Source organism: Schistosoma mansoni, chromosome 1, assembly GCF_000237925.1.
Source record: "Schistosoma mansoni strain Puerto Rico chromosome 1, complete genome".
Classification (NCBI taxonomy): Eukaryota; Metazoa; Platyhelminthes; class Trematoda; order Strigeidida; family Schistosomatidae; genus Schistosoma; species Schistosoma mansoni.
The window spans coordinates 39,473,864-39,493,173 of NC_031495.1; the positions used below are offsets into that span (position 1 = coordinate 39,473,864).

At 37.1% G+C, this 19,310-nt stretch overlaps 3 protein-coding genes across 3 annotated transcripts in view; 2 read left to right on the forward strand and 1 right to left on the reverse strand.

The window, feature by feature from the left end:
• Smp_030760 (putative cytochrome P450 reductase) overlaps positions 1-10,753 on the reverse strand; it is a gene marked incomplete at its 5' end in the record, with an annotated part of 20,374 nt that extends 9,621 nt beyond the window's left edge. The window contains 5 exons of the mRNA XM_018794371.1: positions 2,105-2,221; positions 5,399-5,724; positions 6,746-6,895; positions 10,413-10,541; positions 10,580-10,753. Of these exons, the coding sequence (XP_018648791.1) occupies positions 2,105-2,221; positions 5,399-5,724; positions 6,746-6,895; positions 10,413-10,541; positions 10,580-10,753 (896 nt within the window). The remainder of the gene's footprint in view (positions 1-2,104; positions 2,222-5,398; positions 5,725-6,745; positions 6,896-10,412; positions 10,542-10,579) is intronic.
• A 2,143-nt stretch (positions 10,754-12,896) lies between these two features.
• Smp_138800 (hypothetical protein) lies at positions 12,897-13,367 on the forward strand (the record flags this gene model as incomplete). Its single annotated transcript, XM_018794372.1, has 1 exon — positions 12,897-13,367. One exon carries the CDS (start codon positions 12,897-12,899, stop codon positions 13,365-13,367), a length of 471 nt encoding a protein of 156 aa, XP_018648792.1.
• Positions 13,368-15,259: 1,892 nt separating this feature from the next.
• Positions 15,260-15,499, forward strand: Smp_138790 (hypothetical protein; the record flags this gene model as incomplete). The annotated part of the gene is made up of 1 exon (XM_018794373.1): positions 15,260-15,499. One exon carries the CDS (start codon positions 15,260-15,262, stop codon positions 15,497-15,499), a length of 240 nt encoding a protein of 79 aa, XP_018648793.1.
• Positions 15,500-19,310: the final 3,811 nt, after the last annotated feature.

Below are 19,310 nucleotides of genomic sequence, written 5' to 3' on the forward strand. Positions count from 1 at the left end.
ATGTCGAGTCTGCGGCGCGCTGACCTCCATAGCTCCGTCGACCTGCCGGGGCACCAACATCCGCATCCACCCGGCACCTGGGACGTTCAACACCCGTACTCCACCGGCCTGCTGAGCCATCTACATCCGATGTCCGCCCAGCAGCCGCACGTCCCACTGCTCCTCTCCGTCGACAGCACCCGCTACAGCCAACGCCGCCCCGCCAGAACACTCCACTCGACGCCAACTCTCCACACCAGACTGCCCCAACTAGCACCTCAACTCCAGACCCGCAGCGGCGTCCGCAGAACAGCACCCTTCCTCCTCCTGGTTGGCAGCGACACCAAATGTAGTGAACAAAACAACGGTTGGGGACAATCGAATGTATTTAAGCAAAGATTACAGACTATCTCAATAAATTCTGATTACCAAACAATGAACAGTCAATTTGCAAATTAACAACCAATTGTTTCAATCTTCACTGTTTCTTCTCTTATTCCATTGCTCATGCATTTTCCAGACGTTTGCGTTTCATTTCAGTTCTTTCCTCATCGGTCTTCTGCCAAAATACATTCTATGTCTGACCCACACCATATACTACTTATATGGATATAAGTAGACCACACCACACTTGTTACTTTTATTAAAAATAATTTTTTTGATTACTTTGAAAGGGAACAACTACAGAAACACCAGTATATTCACTGTGGATTCTAGGTTTTCTATGGTGGTCTAGCTTCAATTGACTCATGATTTCAACTATGAAAATACTGAAATCTCTACAAAACCCCTTCTGAACAGTATTCATGTGTTCAAATAAATAAATAAAATAACAGCTATTTAATGATAAACTTTTCATCTTACATTAAGACAAGAACACTTAAATCTCGCTGGTTATTGTTCATTCCTTTTTTTGAAAAAACGGATAGACGCTGTTAAAGTCTTAAAAATTATGACTACAAAGTTAAGAAGTGTTTTTTCAAAGGGCCTGTTTACTAAATGCCAGGAATGCAAAGGATGATAACAAGATGGGAGTATAGAGAACTGTAATCTATATTATTCTTATGACAATTGAGGCTACGTTAATGAAAAACTGTAGTTATTTTATTCAATTAGTATTTCTTATACTTACACAGAAATTAAATAAGCATTTTCTTTAAGAAACATTTGCACATACTTTCATCAACAAATGTATACCAGGCAAACTTTAGAATCGAAAGGATTAAACCACTTTCTCACGAAATAACTCACTCCTAAAGGCGAGAAAAGGAGAATATTAGGTAGAATTCTACTCCGCCTTTCTGTAGTATTGTAGAATACTAATATTCAATTACGTGTCCTCGTGGAACGACCGTGTGAGAAATGCTGAGGTTGGAGTAGGGTATAAAGACGGTAGATCGGTTGTGAATCTTCATCAGGTGAAGTGGTTTGGAGATGTAATGCTTACAACTAACCACAATCTATTCCGATAAGCCATGTTAGCTGGTGCAGAAGCAGATCGGGATGAATCTAGACATCCTATATATATATATATATGGTGATTTTACGTTGCCTTTAACTGAGCAACCTGCGAACGCTTCTGTTAGAGGATACCACTTTGTTCGTTATAGTTGACTAAGGTATAAAAATTTGAAGTAAATACTACATGCTGCTTTGATACAATTCCTAAAAGGTTTTCAACTTCATATTCTTTTAACTAAATAGCTGTAGCTAAGTGATGGGGCATATACAAGCAGAAAGTTGAACAATAAATGCTAGATTTTTAAAATAACATTTTTCAAGTTATATGAAGTCAAAAATAATAGAACTATATAAACGCTGGCCACATTGACTAGTCAATATGACTTCTAAATAAGAAGTCCAATTCAGCATTTTTTTTCTACATACCTCTTCACCACAAAATAAAATTTATCTGACCAAAAATCGATACGGTAATTAGAATTCTATCATTAAAGCAAATATAATAAAAATAACTATTGACGTATAACGACTAAATTGAGGAACCTTGAACTATAGTATCAGCAATAATGAACCTTATTGTTCAATCTTCACTGTAAACCGTAAAAATAATTCCTTTTTCATATTAGAAACATAATAAAATGGTGGTGATAATGAATAATCATACCTAAGTTGAGAAGCAGACACATCCAGTTCAATATGGCGACAAGAACGTGAACTTTTATGATACAATTCTTGATTAACAGCGACAGAAGCATAGAAATAATTGTCGTTTTCATATGGTCTAAAATTAAAATCACGTCGTATGAATAACATAATAAGTCTAAAAAATTATGGCACTAACTTCTTTTTTATCTTTGCGATTTATTAATCGGTCTGCATAGATTACAAACGGAAAGTTTGAATAAACAACGTAATGTTTTAAACAACATCAGTTACTTTTAAAATGTCAAAAACAACGCTAATAAAATGTTATACTAATTCTGAATAAGTTTTAAGATCACATAAACTGTGGAATTACAGATGAAAAACGTGATATATTTTAGCTTTACAAGTCAATGACAATTGTTGAAGTATTATCTAAAGCCTAAGAGAAAACATTGGTCTATTAATAAGGTGAACCTAGAAAAGCTGTTCAACACGTGGATTTCTACGTTATTCAACAAAGTTGTGTGAGTTATTCTGAGTTCAGCTAACCCTTAGTCACACTTCAGTTACTCACTTTCCTCAAACAAAATGTAGTCCTTTAACCCTTAGTAAAGTTAAAAAGGCTGTAAGTAACCGAAAGCAAAGAGGAGCATCAGGGCCTGATGGACTAACACCTGAGACTTTTAAGGATGGTGGTTCAGCTTCGGCAGTTATACTAACCGAAATCTTAGCTAAAATCTAGGAACTAGACGTCATCCCACCTAGCTGGTCTCTATCGCTGATCGTCTCAGTTCATAAAAATGGACGAAAGCCCTCTTGTGACAATCACAGAGGAATCACTTTAATTCATATAGTGTCTAAAATGTTAGCCTCAATAATACTTCGACGTCTGACTAGAGCCCGTGAAGAACAAACCCAAGAAAAACAGGCTAGTTTTAGATCTGGACGTGGATGTATAGACCGAATATCTACGCTTCGGCAGATTCTGGAACATAGACAAACTTTCCGACGTCCAACTGTAGTTGTATTTATTGACATTAGGGTAGCGTTCGACTAAATTGACCGTGAGGTTCTATGGCAGTGCCTGTCATTCAAAGGCGTACCAAAGAATTACATTAACCTTATACAGGCTCTTTACTCGAAGTGGATACTTCAAGGGATGTTCGTCAGGATTGTCCGCTTCCTCCATTTATATTTAACTTTGTCATAGACATCTTTTCAGAGATAACACTTTCATCGTCTGACTTTTTAGGGATTGATCTTCTACCAGGAGATTCACTTTTTGACTTCAAATACGCAGATATGATTCTCTTTGGCGAAGACGCTGATGAAATTCAGCTTTCTGACCATCTTAAGCAACAATATGGTCATGCTTCGGATGCGGTTTTGTCCGTCCAAATGTAAAATATTACTCCAGGATTACTAACTTGTTGGAGTGATTCATCTTTATTTAACAGATGTTTGAGATCATTGAATTCCAAGTTTCGAAGAATGTAAATCATAAGCAACGTATAAAACAAAGCCACATATAGTATTTAAAATCCCTACTATTAATCGAACACAAATCTGATAGATTTTATAATTTTCAGCTATCAAAACTCTGAAGAACGTTCAGATATAAAATGGAAATGATAGTTATTTGATGTATCTAACCAACAGCATTACAAATAAACTACTAAACCATGCCCCCCCCGCGTAATAACGTAAAATATTTGCACCAATTTATTAGGCTCAGTATGTTAAACATACCGTCTACTTTTTAGATTAGCGTAAAAGTCACTTTACATTAGAGGATTTGATATCGCTTTCATTTTGTCCAAACTTTCCTTGCATTATTACTTTTATTTAACGACACAGCAAGGTGAAAGTTGAAATGATGTCTATCGGCATAGTATACAACAATGTCAGAATGGGATTAATAACATTTTTCTAGGCATTTAGAAATAAAAATACAAGTCATTGTTTGTAAAACCTGTGTAATTTGACAATATTACTTACAAGTAATCATTATTTTGTCAGATAATTTATCTGCTCGTATTTTACTGTCTACGAAGGACTTAACTTCCTTTAATCGGTTATTGTTTGTCAGAGTACATAAAAGCAGTCATTTTACTTCTACTTTGCAATAAAAAACCACTGATTGTTGATAGTTTCACTTTGAAAGCAACAATTTGAAGAACGAGACACAGTAACCAGAAAAACAAAATATCTGAGTGCACAATCATTTTCAATAACTTCATCATTATGCTTCACAAATAAAACATTTCGGGTGTAGTTAAACCTTAACCGAACAAACGTTCATTATTTTCAGCATATAGTAGTTTAATTAACTTCCTCATGTATGTGTTATTTTGCAACTGTAATACAAGAATTATAAAAACACGGGGCAAACTCGCCAAGGGATGTCATTCCCCCCAAGATTGCAGGTACACCTTGCAGACAAGTCCCAAGTAGCACGAAACCCAAGTTCATATTTTTCTGTTGAATACCTTAAACCGCCACCTTACATACACATAACCCTAATAACTGATGAAGAAGTTAATGAATACAACTATCCACTTAATCGATATTTTTTTCATTTTACATATTTGTTCAATGTCATTTATTGTAAAACTGTGTGAATATACATTTTTTCAAGTTAGGACCATCTTCTATTATGTTTTTATTTCGCTAATGATGCCAAAACTAATCTGTCATTATGGACATCAAAAAACTGCGAATATACATGGTATTTACCATGAATTTTTGTCCGAAAAAGTTAGTCTACAATGATTTTCAATTAACGAACTGAGAAAGCTAAGAATATACATGTTGCGCAAGAAGTGCATGTGCAAGCAAGACTACGAATTAATTTAATTTGGAAATTGAGATCACTAAACTTCAACTCAGAGTTGTGAAAACAATGCGCTGGCAGAGACCGGATGGTCCTAGGTTCTGTCTTTGACTTTGTCGCGTACGTGTCAACACTGCCGAGTTTTTATAAACCAGAACGAACGCGATAGCTGTCCAGCACTTCCTAGTGACTCTCCAGCTGATGTCAACACGTGATGAAAACTACCACAAATCGATCTTACCTTTGGAAACAACTCAATTTATAATTAGTTTTATTTCGTAGTTATTCTGAAAATCATTTGTGTTATCATTCGATAGTGAAAGATACAAAATTATTCTTTAGTGACGACAGCAACGGCTTAAGTCTGCTTTAGAAGGATACCCTGATGCAAATTAGTAATAAACAGCTTAAATTTAATATTTTGCAATCCTGAGTCTGAATGGTTATGAACAACTTTAGTGCTTAAAAATGAAAACTTACAACGTTTCCTTAACGTGAGCCTTATTTATAAACATATTCACAAAGTGCGAAACAAGTGGGACATTCCAGTTAAAACGTTTTAAAGAGTACATTCGTTTATATTGCTTATTTAAGTAATTTCTATCATGGTCATTTAGATCAAAAAAGTCGATCAATAACGAAGTTAAGTGACTCCTCCAATTCAAAAACGTAGATTCTAATTCATTCACTTCATCTCCCAAAGTCAATGTTTGTAAACGTTTACCCCCATGTTGAATAAGCAAACGGTCGATTGACTTTCCAACAGCATTGAAATACGTATACATACTGTTGCCCAACCCGAAAACCTATAATGAGATAGGATTTTAAAGTTTTCAAAAATTAGACAAATAAGGATTTTGTCCATGAAAATTTATATCTACAACCAATTACTTTTACATATGTTCATTATTTAATGCACAGTAGAGATTTCTACAGAGATCTATAAGCCTCAATGACATTTACGCCAGAGGTCATACTGAAACACTAAAAGTTAGTAAACTTATGAAGAACATAGAACTTTAAAACAGCTTTTCACAACTTTGAGGTTAAATCACAATTTCTGTGAAATGCCAACACTTTTAAACTTAGTGAAAATGAAAGCAAACCTCTAGTTATCAATATTGACGGCAACTTCATATCAATAACCACAATTCATAATCATACCGTTAGTCAATAAATGGAAAAGCTGTATTTCAGAGTGGTTTTTATCCGTTCAGATCACACAGCTGAGTTTTCTGGAATAATCAAAGATCAGGGTTTTTCAATTCTGCGACTAATAACTGAGGCTAAAATAAGAAACTTAGTAAGTGTTATATTGTATGATACCTTTATAATTGCACTTGATGGTAATCATCAATCCACAGCTTAATATTGAAATTTACGTCATTTGAACATTATTCTTTTCCAAGTAGCAAACTAGTTAATTAATATTTCGCACCATAGTCTCATAATGAGTAGAGTGAAAAAAATCTTCAATTATATAGCGGCTAACAGCTGGTCAACTAATCACACAATACTGCATGAACTTGTATACCACCAAACTCAACTTGACTGAGACTTGTCAATACGCGGTCAGACAAGCTTCGTTACAAGCAATATTTGGATTAACATCCTTTTAAGGTTCTAAGGAGTTATAACTAATCGACAAACACAAGTCTTAACAATTTCTTTGTAGTGCTTAAGTATTAAAATAATTCTGACCAACAACTACATATTCTGCGTTATTTAATATCTTTATAGTAAAACCCAATACTTTACACCGGCATCCTGAAAGATAAAAATAACAACTTATGCATAACAATGATTAGTAAATACTAAGAGTATTACCGCAAAACGTAGGTTATCCAACTTCTGGTAAGAATTCTTTAGATTATCCATAAATTGTCGGGCACTATCTGTTGGTTCACCTTCACCATAAGTTGCAACAACGAATAATGCTACGCAGTTGTCCAGCATAGACAAATTTACTAATATTTCCTAATAGAATAAATAAAGTTCTAACGTTATATATGAAAGACTGTAAAATGAACTTCAGCAGAACTATAAAACAGAATAAATCTCAAATACTCAAGCTGGTAAACGTATTAACATATTAACTAAATCAGTCAGTTAGTCACAACGTAGAACTTCGTACGTACGTACATCAGTTCGAGTTGCCATACCACATTAGCACAGAGATGCAATTGTCGATTCAAATCCCATAGTGGTAGAAGTAGTAATCCAAAAGATCAGGGTTTGAAGATGTTATTCAAGGAATATAATCCAATGAAATAAATTTGAAAAGATAAAAAAAGATAGGGACATGAAGAATTCAGAGGATTAGAATTTGGCAGAGCACAAAGAGTGGATGCACCTTCGTCATTGCAAACGATCTTGAGCCATGTCATTCAAGGTCTCTAACCATCAGTTGTTATCATCTCGCGGATCCTAACCAGGTAGTCTACACCTACCAACATGGCTCAGTCCACTTGTCAGTGACTTCATGGATTTGTGCACGTTCTGGTCTGACCGCCCCTAGCTTTTTTCCACCCTACTCCTACACCATAAAACACCGCACGTCGGTGGTTGGGCATACGTAACACGTGTCCCAGCCATCTCCACTGATAAAGTTTCAATACCTCATCAATCGATTTGCCATTCTGACCTAGTACCCGTTTCCTAACAACTGCATTACTTACCCGGTGGTCCCAGGATATACGAGCAATGCTTCAGAGACACCTATGATCGAATACTAGCAGCCTACGAATACCCTCTACTCTTACCGACCATGTTTCACTACCATAAAGTAGGACGGAACGAACTGCTGCACAGCTAACCCGTCCTTTGGTTGCTAGACGGATATCTCGCCTACACCATAAATGACGCAAGTTGGCAAAAGCTAGACGAGCCTTCAGTATCCGTGCTGAGATTTCGTCACACACCAGACCACAAGGGCTGATGGGACTCCCAAGATAAGTGAAGCGGTTGATACAATCAACTACTTCACTCCCTATCATCAGTTCGGGTGTCGATGCAACCCAATCCTGAAGTAACACTTTGTATTTCGAGGGGGACAATCGCATCCTGAAGACGCCTGTATTGTTGCTTATAGTGGTCAGAAGACTGCATTTTGTCAGCGTCTTCACCAAATAGAACTATGTCATCGGCGTATTCCGAGTCAACAAGTGAATCTCCCGGTAGTTCAGCTCCTGGAGATTTAGATGATGAAAGTGTTATCTCTAAAAGAATGTCAACGACAAAGTTAAACAAGAATGGAGAGAGTGGACAGCCCTGACGAACACCACTTGAGGAAATATTAACTAATGTAACTCACTGACCAAGTTATATCTACTCCAACTTAAATCACATTTTCCAGCAAAAGAGCTAATGATATTGTCTGCCACACTGAAAAAGGAAAAAGTGGTTGAAACCCACGACTCTATGGTTTAAAGTTGAGTGGTTTAACCACCAAGTTACGTTAAATGAAACAAAAGCTTATTCAGTTCAAAACAACACACATAAATTACATTTTAAGTAAAGTAGGTTTAATCAAAGTAATTATAAAATTAGCGGTCGTATTTTCTGTAAATTGTAGTAGCAATTACATAAAGTATGGGAATTACGAACGACAACATGTACACTATCTTCGGAATTACTGGTAGTAGTCAGTATGCTAAAAAGATATTCTCAAACTGAGATGTATAACGAAGACGTAAATCATGGAAATTTTACGGTAACTATCAAAAAGAAATGATATTACACAATTTTTCACAATAGAAATGTAAAATCTGGTACTAGATTATACTGGCTATCCGCAAAGTTGTTTTCTATATACCAAGACCACACATACATACATAAATCCGTAAATAACCTGTTGATTGTCATATACGCTCAATAAGGACTGCATTACATTTGGTTTCGAATGAAATTACCAAGTAACTTAAAAGAGAATAAACAGTCAGTCAGCTACAACGTAGGACCAGGCACATATATGCATCGGTCCAAGTTGCCATACCTCGTTAGGAAAACAAGATGAACACCAAATTCATAGAAGTAATTAATTTAGTGGTGGTAATATATAAAAGATTGTATATAAGGATATAGTACAGGGAGAAAGACAGGTATGAAGCAATTTTAATCTCTTAGTTTAAGGAAAGATAAAGAGTGTATACACCTACGCCATTGTGAACGGTTCTGAGCCATGTCACCCAAAGTCTCCAACCACTGGTTACGATAGTCACGCGGACCCCAACCAAGTAGTCTGCATCTACCAACATGGCTCAGATTGGAAGTTAGTTACTTCAAGCACTTATGCCACGTTTTGGTTTGGCCGCCCGCAACTCTCTTCCAACCATCCCCAATACTAGTCAGCATTGCACTTTGTGGTAATCGGTGTTCAGGCACATGTAACACGTAGCCCAACTATCTCAGTTGATGATGATTCGCAACCTCACCAACTAGAATAAACAGATAAAACCCCTTTCTATTGACACGGTTATTTCGTTCACTTTGTTGTAGGAAATGAAATATTATGTTTATGGTACAAGAGGGACAGTTCTAAAATAATCATGTGATACAAAAAACATTACAGTAGTTCCTACTGTTAATTAAATGAAGCATAATCCAACCTGTAATATAACCGGTATTCTGTTATAGTTATGTAACAAGAACCAATTAAATGATGAGACATCTAACTATGTAATAAATATATACTAAATGCTTTAATCGGGTAAAGAAACATTTAAAACTGAAAAGTGGATTGAATAAACGAGAATAAATGACCACATACGCCTTTCGCAAGCAAAACAACTTTGAGGCTCTTGTATTTTTTCAAGGAGAAAAAAAGAAATCAAAAGTGACAGTCAATAGATTTTGACGAATATTACGAAGAAAGATAAACGTCTGACTCTTAGAATGTGTGAAATTGAGAAGCTAAGTTATTAAAGGAACAACACAATACCGAATTTTTGGTTCCTCTTATTTTCTTTCATCATAAAAATGCCTTAAGTAAACGCATAACGAGTGGAAGGAACCATAAACAAAAATTTGGTCGACTTTACTTTTTAATTTTAACTTATCCGTCAGGTTACGAGCCACATTTGGAGTGTGAGGGCTGATCACATTACGCTGTTCTTCAAGCCGAAATAGATTAGAAGCTCAGACTGAAAGTTGATAGTCTTAGCCAATAACCCACTAAGTAAAGCTAAGAACAAAACTGATTAGATCAAGTCCAAACAGTGAACTAAGAAACGAGTGCTTAGAAGGAAACTCCGTATTTTTTTCTAGTTAGTACTATAATATACTTGTCAAGTATGATAGTATATACCCCATACAAATGAACATAACGATAGATTAATGAACATTTGTTCGATAATACTGAATACATTTGCTGATAATTCATATATTGAGAAACTCATTTCTTCCAAAGTCTTTAAGACACCACTTTTTATACATATCAGATGATCTAGACACTATGAGATGAAGTAACAGAAGTGATTGTATACTTGGGTCTTACCATGTTTGTTTGTCTCAAATCCATCACCAAGTTACGTACGCCACAGTTGTGAAGATGATGACCAAGATTAATCGCGAATTTTTTAGCAGTCCCTGTCTGCGATCCGTAAAAGATAGACACTTTGATACTCTAAATACAGTAAGCAATCCTTTGAACGAATGTCTCACGCTTCGATTCATCACTGCTAGAAGGTCTTCATGATTAGAACGTTGTGGTTTGCACTCAGCACCAATACTATGACTCCTTTGTAAATGTTTATGTAAAATCCGCTTCAATTTATGAAAAGATGTATACAACACAACGATCACAAAAACGACAGCATAAAATTCAAAGGTATCCATTATTACGCCTTGAAGGATTATCTAACAGTGGGCCCAAGCATTTATGATAAACCGTTATATCGAGGCGGTTTTACATTAAACATCAGCAGCTGAAAAATAGAGTTAAGGGAATATAAGTATTTCTGGTTTAATAACAAAATTCCAGATACTGACTGTTTCTCAAGGTCACTTAAGCTTCGTTCAAAGGTCGCCCATAAATAATAGTCTCGCCAGGAATAGCGAACAAACAAAAGTGATAATATTGACATTTATGGAAATATTGTTTAGGGAAAACTGATCTACTTCGTAGTTCTAAGTTGTGAAATATACACAGCACGGGGTTATAGTCTTGTCTAGTGAGAATTACTGTTTTACTCGAAGGGCCTCGATGAATTACGAGTTGACTCTGACCAAGATGGGTTCCAGTATTCCAAGATTTGCGTGAGATCTCGAATATATATTGAAGCGTTTTTACTTTCCGAAAACTAACATCTTAAAAAGACATTTGGCGGGAGGAACACTGAGAACACGACAACTATCGATAGTGTAATCTACCTATTTGACCTCAGAGCTTAATAGCAGCAGTTAACCCAAACGTTTGAGTACATATTCGGTTTGCCCAAACAACCAATATTTTCCCCATTTAAGTAGGAAATAAGGCGGATAAAAGCGTAAATGAAGTGGAAATGTCGATTTTTCCCTTTGGGGGAAATTTGTAGATAATTGTACGTAACGTACTGTGTTTGAATATGCCGCACCCCTTACATGTTAAAAAGCGTCCACAAAATAACTCACGGGTAAATAACATTGAAGAATATTGAAGATACGACCAGTATTCTAGTTTGATAACTATTAACCAGTAACACCTATATTTGAAGCGTCCCCCGCTTGATTAAAATCAGAAATGAGATGCGAAAAGGTGGGAAAATTATATTTGATGGGTTATCAATATATCGAGGAGCGGTTGCTCTAATCTGGCTAGTGAACGTAGAAGATGTTTCCCACGCTGAATCGTAACGTGATCTAGTACGGATGTATGACCGAACGCCTTCAGTTAAACAAGTCCACTTAAAACAATGTGGTCAGCATCCAATGTCGAACACTTAAAGAGCTATTGATTTTAGGGAATTATTTACAGCTACAATATTATCATTGACAGAAGCAATCAAATACGGACACAGAGGTTTTTCTTAGATGCATATATACTTACTTTTTCGTTTGTTTAGCTAAAGTGTCCCAATATGCTTGGTGGCCATCAATAACAGCTTACGTGATGCAAGTGAATGGTGTGCACCCTTTTTCATGTTCGTTATAACTGATTACCTTGTTAGTCCTCTAAGATGAGTTCAATTAAAGTCAGTGAGAGAGCTCGTGGACGTAGGGCAACTGTTAAATTGTCAAGCGTCCTCGGCTATCATAGATCGACTTAAAACAGAAGGTGGAATAAATCACGAACAGATTTCATGATAAATCGCAAATTGCTTTCGTCTAGTAAGTTGGCTAATGAAAGTACGATCAAAGGTAACTGACTTTATCAGTAATTTATGTCGAATTAATAGCAGCCAACACAGAAATTAGTTGTAATGAGACTACCTCAACTTTAAGACCACCAGCTAGCTTCAACAATGAAAGGCTTCTGGATAATAATGGTACGTGTATGAAGTGAATACGTTGATATATTTTTTATAGCATGTCATGAATTTAATTTGTGCTCTCAGAAGTCCATAACTCTTAAAGAGCAGATCAATAAGATATTGATGAATTTAATGACAAAAACCTGTCTCAGCATTAGAGATGCTGATCGTATTCTGAATGATTTCCGAGATCTTGTTCCGGACTTACCGACCAGCATCAGAAGTGTTTTGAGGACGTGCACAAGTGTCCAACCAAAGTTCAACATCAGTGGGGTTAACTACTATCTGGGATTGAAAACCAGCCTACTAAGATATGTTGAACTTTGGTTGTTCTTATGAATTTGATACTTTAGATTGGTATATTAATATAGACGGACTTTCTATTTCAAGGAGCTCTAGTCAACATTTATGGCCTGTATAAGGACGGATCGTTGTCTCATGATTTAGTGATGTGTTCATGAATAGAGATCTATGGAGGGAATACTAAGCCAGCAGAATTCAACGAAATTTCTGCGGACACCATTTCTGAGATGGAAGAAATGACTGACGTGGATCTGCTTAGTGTTAAGTTCACAAAATACATAGCTATTAGTTTGTATGCTGTAATATGTGATGCACCTGCTCGTTCTGATGTTCGATACACGGTTAATCACAATGGAAAGGTACGTTGCGACAGATGTACTGTATTCGGTGGGTGGCTCGACGAGAAGACTATTTTTCCAAATGTTGAATATACGTTGCTAAACGACGACAGCATTCGTCATCAGACTCAATCTATTCACCGCCAAGGCCATTCCATTTTCGAAACGCTTCCAGTCTCTTCTTTCCCATTAGATCCCATACACATGGTGTACTTAGGTGTCACAAAGAAACTTGTCTATCCCTGGATAGAATTAGCACACAAAAGACCAATGAATTTGAACTCATGTGTAATTAGGGATATGAATAAGTTGATATCTGGTAGCGTGAAAAGTACTCCGTCCGACTTTCAACGTAAATGACGTACACCAGACCTCGTATCTGCATGGAAAGCGTCGGAGTGTAGGTTGTTTCTTTTGTATTTAGGCCTCGTAACTCTGCAAAATACTTTCCCGTAACCTTTGTATCCCGGTTTCAAGCGTTTAAATTTATCAGTTTATTTGCTTGCACATCCAAAATTACAAAATAGCGTTACAGAATCCATCAGAATGGATTTAGGGAACTTTATTAGAGAATATGAATAGTGTTATGGGTCTGAAAACTTTGTTTACAACGTTCATTCTTTGCAGCACCTTCCTGACGATGTACGTGTATATGGACCTTCAGATAGTTACTTAACGTTCCCATTCCACTCTTATATGAGACGAATTAGGAAACCCGTGCATAGTGGGTATTCTGTTTCGAAGCAAGCAGCTCAGAGTTATACGGAAAAAAAGTCTTTCCGCGGTAGGTTTCAAGTAATCATTTCGACTGACAGTACCCCGATAGCCGGTAAGGCGGAATCGCATAAGCAAGTAATTGTGCATATGAATGGTAAAATAACTTCATGACCACACGTCAATCATAGAACTTTTTCACTATGAAATGTTCTCACCATGTCGATTGAGACTTAATCCAATTCTTTGGTGAAGAGGGGTTATCACTTGTTGAAGTGTCTTTACTTAGATTCTCCTACCTAAGGAAATGTATCGTTCGAAATGACAGTTATCATTAAGAAATACTAGCACAACCAAAACATACCGACGGCTTTGAGTGACCAATCAAAATTAAGCCGGCTGATTGGCAAAACTGAAGTGTTTTTGTGGATAGCTTGTTGCTGAAACTCGTGATTTCCATAATATTTCGTATTTGAAAGAACTGGATGATACCCTTCTTGTGGAATGAAGTGTTTTGGTCGATATCATGAGGTCAGGAGTAATAACGTGGAAAGTTAGGTTTTACGATATTTAAGGTTACAGCACTAAAAGCCTCTATACAGGCCAGGTTTAAGAAGCTTTGAAGTTAAGAGTTAGATTTAAGGGGTGTTAAACTCAAAAATCTCAATGATAAGAGCGAGCGTTTACTAGTGTTACAGTGTATTATCTAGTACTTATTCATACGTGATACCTGTAGGTGTAAATAAGTCCCAAAATAAATACTTCTTTACGTCTTCGACATTAGATGCTTATGTGATTAGTTTTCCTCGGCACAACTAGATGAAGGCGCTTGGTCACGCATCCGCCCAGATCACGAATGGGCACACCGTGCTACGCATTCCTTTCAACCACTAGCCAGATCAGTTCAAACGCTTCCCGATATATCAATAGTTTTTCAAATGTATCTTCGAACGTCTTCAATTCTGGTTCGACTGCTTTGGTGTACTTCGATTATAACGGTGTTACGTGTAAAAGCGTTGTCAAACTCCGAATACTTGTGGCGTTTATTGTAGTGAGCACGACGTGAGCTGGTACACCAAACAGTAAACTGTGAATTTTCCCTGTTGGAACATTATGTCATTTTTAAATCCTTGTTTCTACATATCGTGATATTACTTTTGTGTTTTTATATTTTTGGGCCTAATTGTATATCTCATCTTTATCATGCCGGAATGCACCCAAACTTTCAATGACTAAGACTCTGATGCCTCTTCACCGTAATGAAGGCATTACCGCTAGATTTCAACAGGTATGTAACACCCAACAGATTACGGTTAGCGGCTCTTGTCCTTGTCACATTATTGTAAAGGAAAGGCTCAAGCAGACCTTCAGGAATGCAGCATGATTCCACCATCGTCTCATTATCGTGGAGTACGCGATATACTGGAATGGTTTTTGGCAAAACACATGACGTTTGCCATGACTTGCTAAATGATTTCATTGGAGGTTTCAGTGTAGAACACAATGACGGGGCAACTCTGTCTGGGCTGGCAATAAAAATGAATAGTTGTACAGCCTCAGATCAAAAGGATTACTCAGCAGATCTCAACTCTCTAGGAACTCTAGAAAGCATTGTAAAGGAGTTACCTCTGACGTTACATATGAAATGGGCTAAAACGTTCAGAAGGGTGACAGCAGACGGTAGAGAAACCACATTTACTGAATCAACAGAGTTCATATCATCTAGCGCAGGAATTTTATTCAGCAGATTCGAGCAGATTGCAACACGTTGTCAGTGAATTTTCAGCAAGATAGCCTACTTCACACAGGAGCTGTCATTCGATAAGAAGGGCATCGAGTCATCATGTATAATGTACCGATAAAGTCACATAATTCATAAATGTTCTCGATTCTTCAAGTTATCAGTCAATGTTGGGTGAGATAAAGAGGCCTTTGTTCTTCTTGCCTTAGAAGGGACTACAGATCAGTGGACTGTGAAGCTCGTGTCATGAGTAATATCGAAGGTTGTCAGGACCAGCACCACCCAGTGTCACGTACACCCATAAGAGTTCGGGGCGCTTCGATTAGGTGAGTATAAAAAAGTCATTGTGGGTACACATAGCCACCAATGAAGAATGTCTTTCTGGGTGTAATCACTGTACGCCATACGGTTAGAGACAAGGAAATGTGTGGATATAGCTTTCTAGACAATGGTTCAGATACTATCCTAGTCCATTCAAATACAATACAGCTCTTAGAATTATGACGACCAAAACAGCAAGCGGAAATAAGCTAGCCAGATTGATAGCCAAAGCTTTTGAGGCCTACTCATTGGACGGAAACGAATGTATATGTGCTGAACAGGCTGTTATAGTATATTACTTGCCGTTTCACAGATAAAGAAAACCTGTGAAGGACAGTGCTAAGAAATGGCCTCATTTTATGGATTTACCTTGGCCATAGCCAGTGGGTGACGAAGCGATGTCGCTCATAGGTTGTGATGTGCCTGTAACGCATCGGGTCCTGGACCAAAGATAAGTGGAAGAAACAGCTCTTATGCTAATGGGACACTGCTACAATGGGTTCTGTTGGACTAGCAGGATATAACAAACATGATAAAAGGACTGTAAACTATATTTCTGAAACTGATGACAATGCAGAGTACTTAAAGAATATATACAACAACGAGTTTAATGGCGTCAATCCTTCCAATAAATTATAATATTTCAATGACTTAAATTCAATTAGCAGAGCAAAGCACGACACTTATTTTTATGACAGTCACTAGTTTGTTTTTTTATCTTGAAAGGTGGAAAGAAATGTGGTTCCCGCGAGATAAGCTCTAGACAAACGAAGAATAAAGAGTTTGAGACACTGACTCATATGCAATAAAGACCTTTGAGATAATTGAACGAAATGATAGCTCGATGAGATTTAAAGTTAAAAAAGTGAGTAACTAACTCAGCACTGGTAAGGAAAGATTTTCCGCAGTCCGATAGTATGGAAAAGATGATTGATGTGCTGTTGAAACAAGGGTCAACTCATCGAGCTTTCGGGATTTCATGGGACATCATACACTATGTTTTCAAATGTCTATTTGACCCGAAGGAAACGCTTTGAGCAGAAGAGAAATAACTTTCACTGTTTCATCTCTTTTCGACCCACTACGCCTAATTGTTTTATTATTCTTTCCTGCTATGCAATTTCGACAGAACCTTTGTAAGTCACACATTGGTTGAAACCAGCACTTAAGTGCCAGTGTTTTGTTCTCGTGAAACCATTTGGTTAAGCTTGTTCAGGCGCTCGGGACAATCAACATTCTTCAAACTATTAGGACTTTAGGACGACTGAGTTACCTTTGTTTTGTGATGCATAAGAAACAGGTTACAGTGTGGTAACCTACTCGTGGAACGTACCTGAGCACAAGCTCTCTGGACAGAGTTTTGCTCAATAGTAGGGCTGAGGTCGCACCTATACAACCCGCAAACGTGTCTATATTAGGTTTAAGGGTAACAGTATTGGGTGCTTCAATAAGTAAAGTTTTGAATAGAAATCTTCCGCGCATGTTCTATATGACTCACATCTGAACGGATTTTATGATAATCCTTTACTATACGAGGAATACGGAGACCAGGTATTCCACCGTTGTCGCTAATCGTCTGTCCCTTATTCACCGGCTAGCGCATATGAGCCAGTGTAGACACGTGGAATCCAATGAAAATTCTGCTGACTGGACGTCACTAGGTATACGGAGGTAATAAGGTCTAAAAACTTTGATCGATAGTCTTTCGTTTTTAAGGAACGGAGAGTTTGTAAAAATTCTACAGCATATTTGAGAAATGACCCCAAAAGGTGTTGGAGTCAAAAGAGTTCACATGATAAACTTATGCATAGGAAAACATAACTTCTGTCCATTTCTATTATACCACTTGAACTGGATAACGTTGATTAAATCAGCAGCGTGGTTCAGGATATATGTAACCTATGTAATCGTCATATGTCCCCGTCACCAGGACAGGTCCTTAGTAATCTGTCTGAGAGCTGAATAATTCGATGTGACCAAAGTAATGTATTCGTCTTCGCACACAAGGAGGTGCATAGGGAACCTGCAAATGTTTGGTCTTCTGGTGGTAGCCGAATAACTGCAGTTAATATGTTGGGTTTAAGGGTATATTGGAGTACTGTTGTAAGTCCTGTGCTTTCCAGTGACATAGAGTAGTTAGCTAGTGGAGCTGTGACTGGTTGTATCCGAATGTGCCTTTACGTAGGTAGGAGGAATTCGGTAGTCTATTTGGTGATTCATCTTTTGTCACTTAATTTTACTGTTGCATGTTGCCGGACTATTGACAATAAGGTCGTGTTTGGATGAACTTGTAGTGACCGGCCAGTCTCGATAAGAACACGATTGGAATAATAGAAACAATTATTATTATTGTAACCAATTGTACCAGAGATTGTTTTACTGTATTTGTTTAACTGTATCCGTTTCACTTCTTGTTCCATATACCGCCTGGTTTGGTTCGAGCTTGCTCACGCACTGGCATGGTCGAAAAGTCATGTCATTGATTCTCGCTCATACGTTACATGTTGTCGCGGATTTTTAATGTCGTTTTTTATCGGCTAATCACAGCATTTTTCCGTCACATGTTAATTTTTGTAATATTTATGCGTGTTACATGGCATTTATTTCAGTCTATTGGTTGCCTGACGTATTTTGAGCTGACAACCTGAATGAATGTTTAGTCAGCCTTATTTGGTAATTTGTAACAATACAAACTCAGGTGAGTGAAATTCGTCATTTATCGAGTCAAAAATTGGACCGAAACTATAGTTTCAGGCAAAAACAAGCTGTAAAATAATTTACATATGACTCGCCTCCCCTATTATGGTAGTGATGAACATAGGTGTTGGTAGTTGTTTATAAATTGTAATTGAAGCAATTAAGTGTCAAACTATTCATGAACCTTGTAATGGTTATAATAATCGTTTCATGCGACGTTTCTAATGCGAGTTTGTTTTTCTATTGCAGGGCAACAAAGAGTAAACGCACTGGAAAATGATGAAGAAGCCCTACGCGATCTGAACGAGCAGAACAATGAATAAAACTATTTTGTAGTAAGTTTCCCCTTTTGTACTCGAACCGTGTCTTTCAGTTTTAAAAATATATCTGTTGTGCCAGTACACTGTGTTCTAACTTTAACGGCACTTACCGGTCCTGACTGTAGTGTTGTTGTTTCAGATCGCTCGTGCTTCCAAGTGAACGTCAATATACAACGTGCTACATTACGATATGAACCATTAATATACAGTCGTAAACAGTTCTATCCATGATAAGTATCACCGCTATCATCTGGACTGATATATTATTGCGTAATGTGAGGAAGAAAAATAATGTAAGTCTTTAAAACAGGTACAAAACATAAGCCTGAAAATTACCGACCCATTAGCCTAACTAGTGTGGTTGTTAAAATCTTAGAAAAGATTATTCGGAAGGAGCTGTTTAAGTATCTCGATGAAAACCGGTTCCTCTCGGAAAAGCAGCATGGTTTTTAGAACAGGTTACTCTTGTCTCACAAACTTACTAGTCGCTTGTGAAAGCTGGTGCTCTCT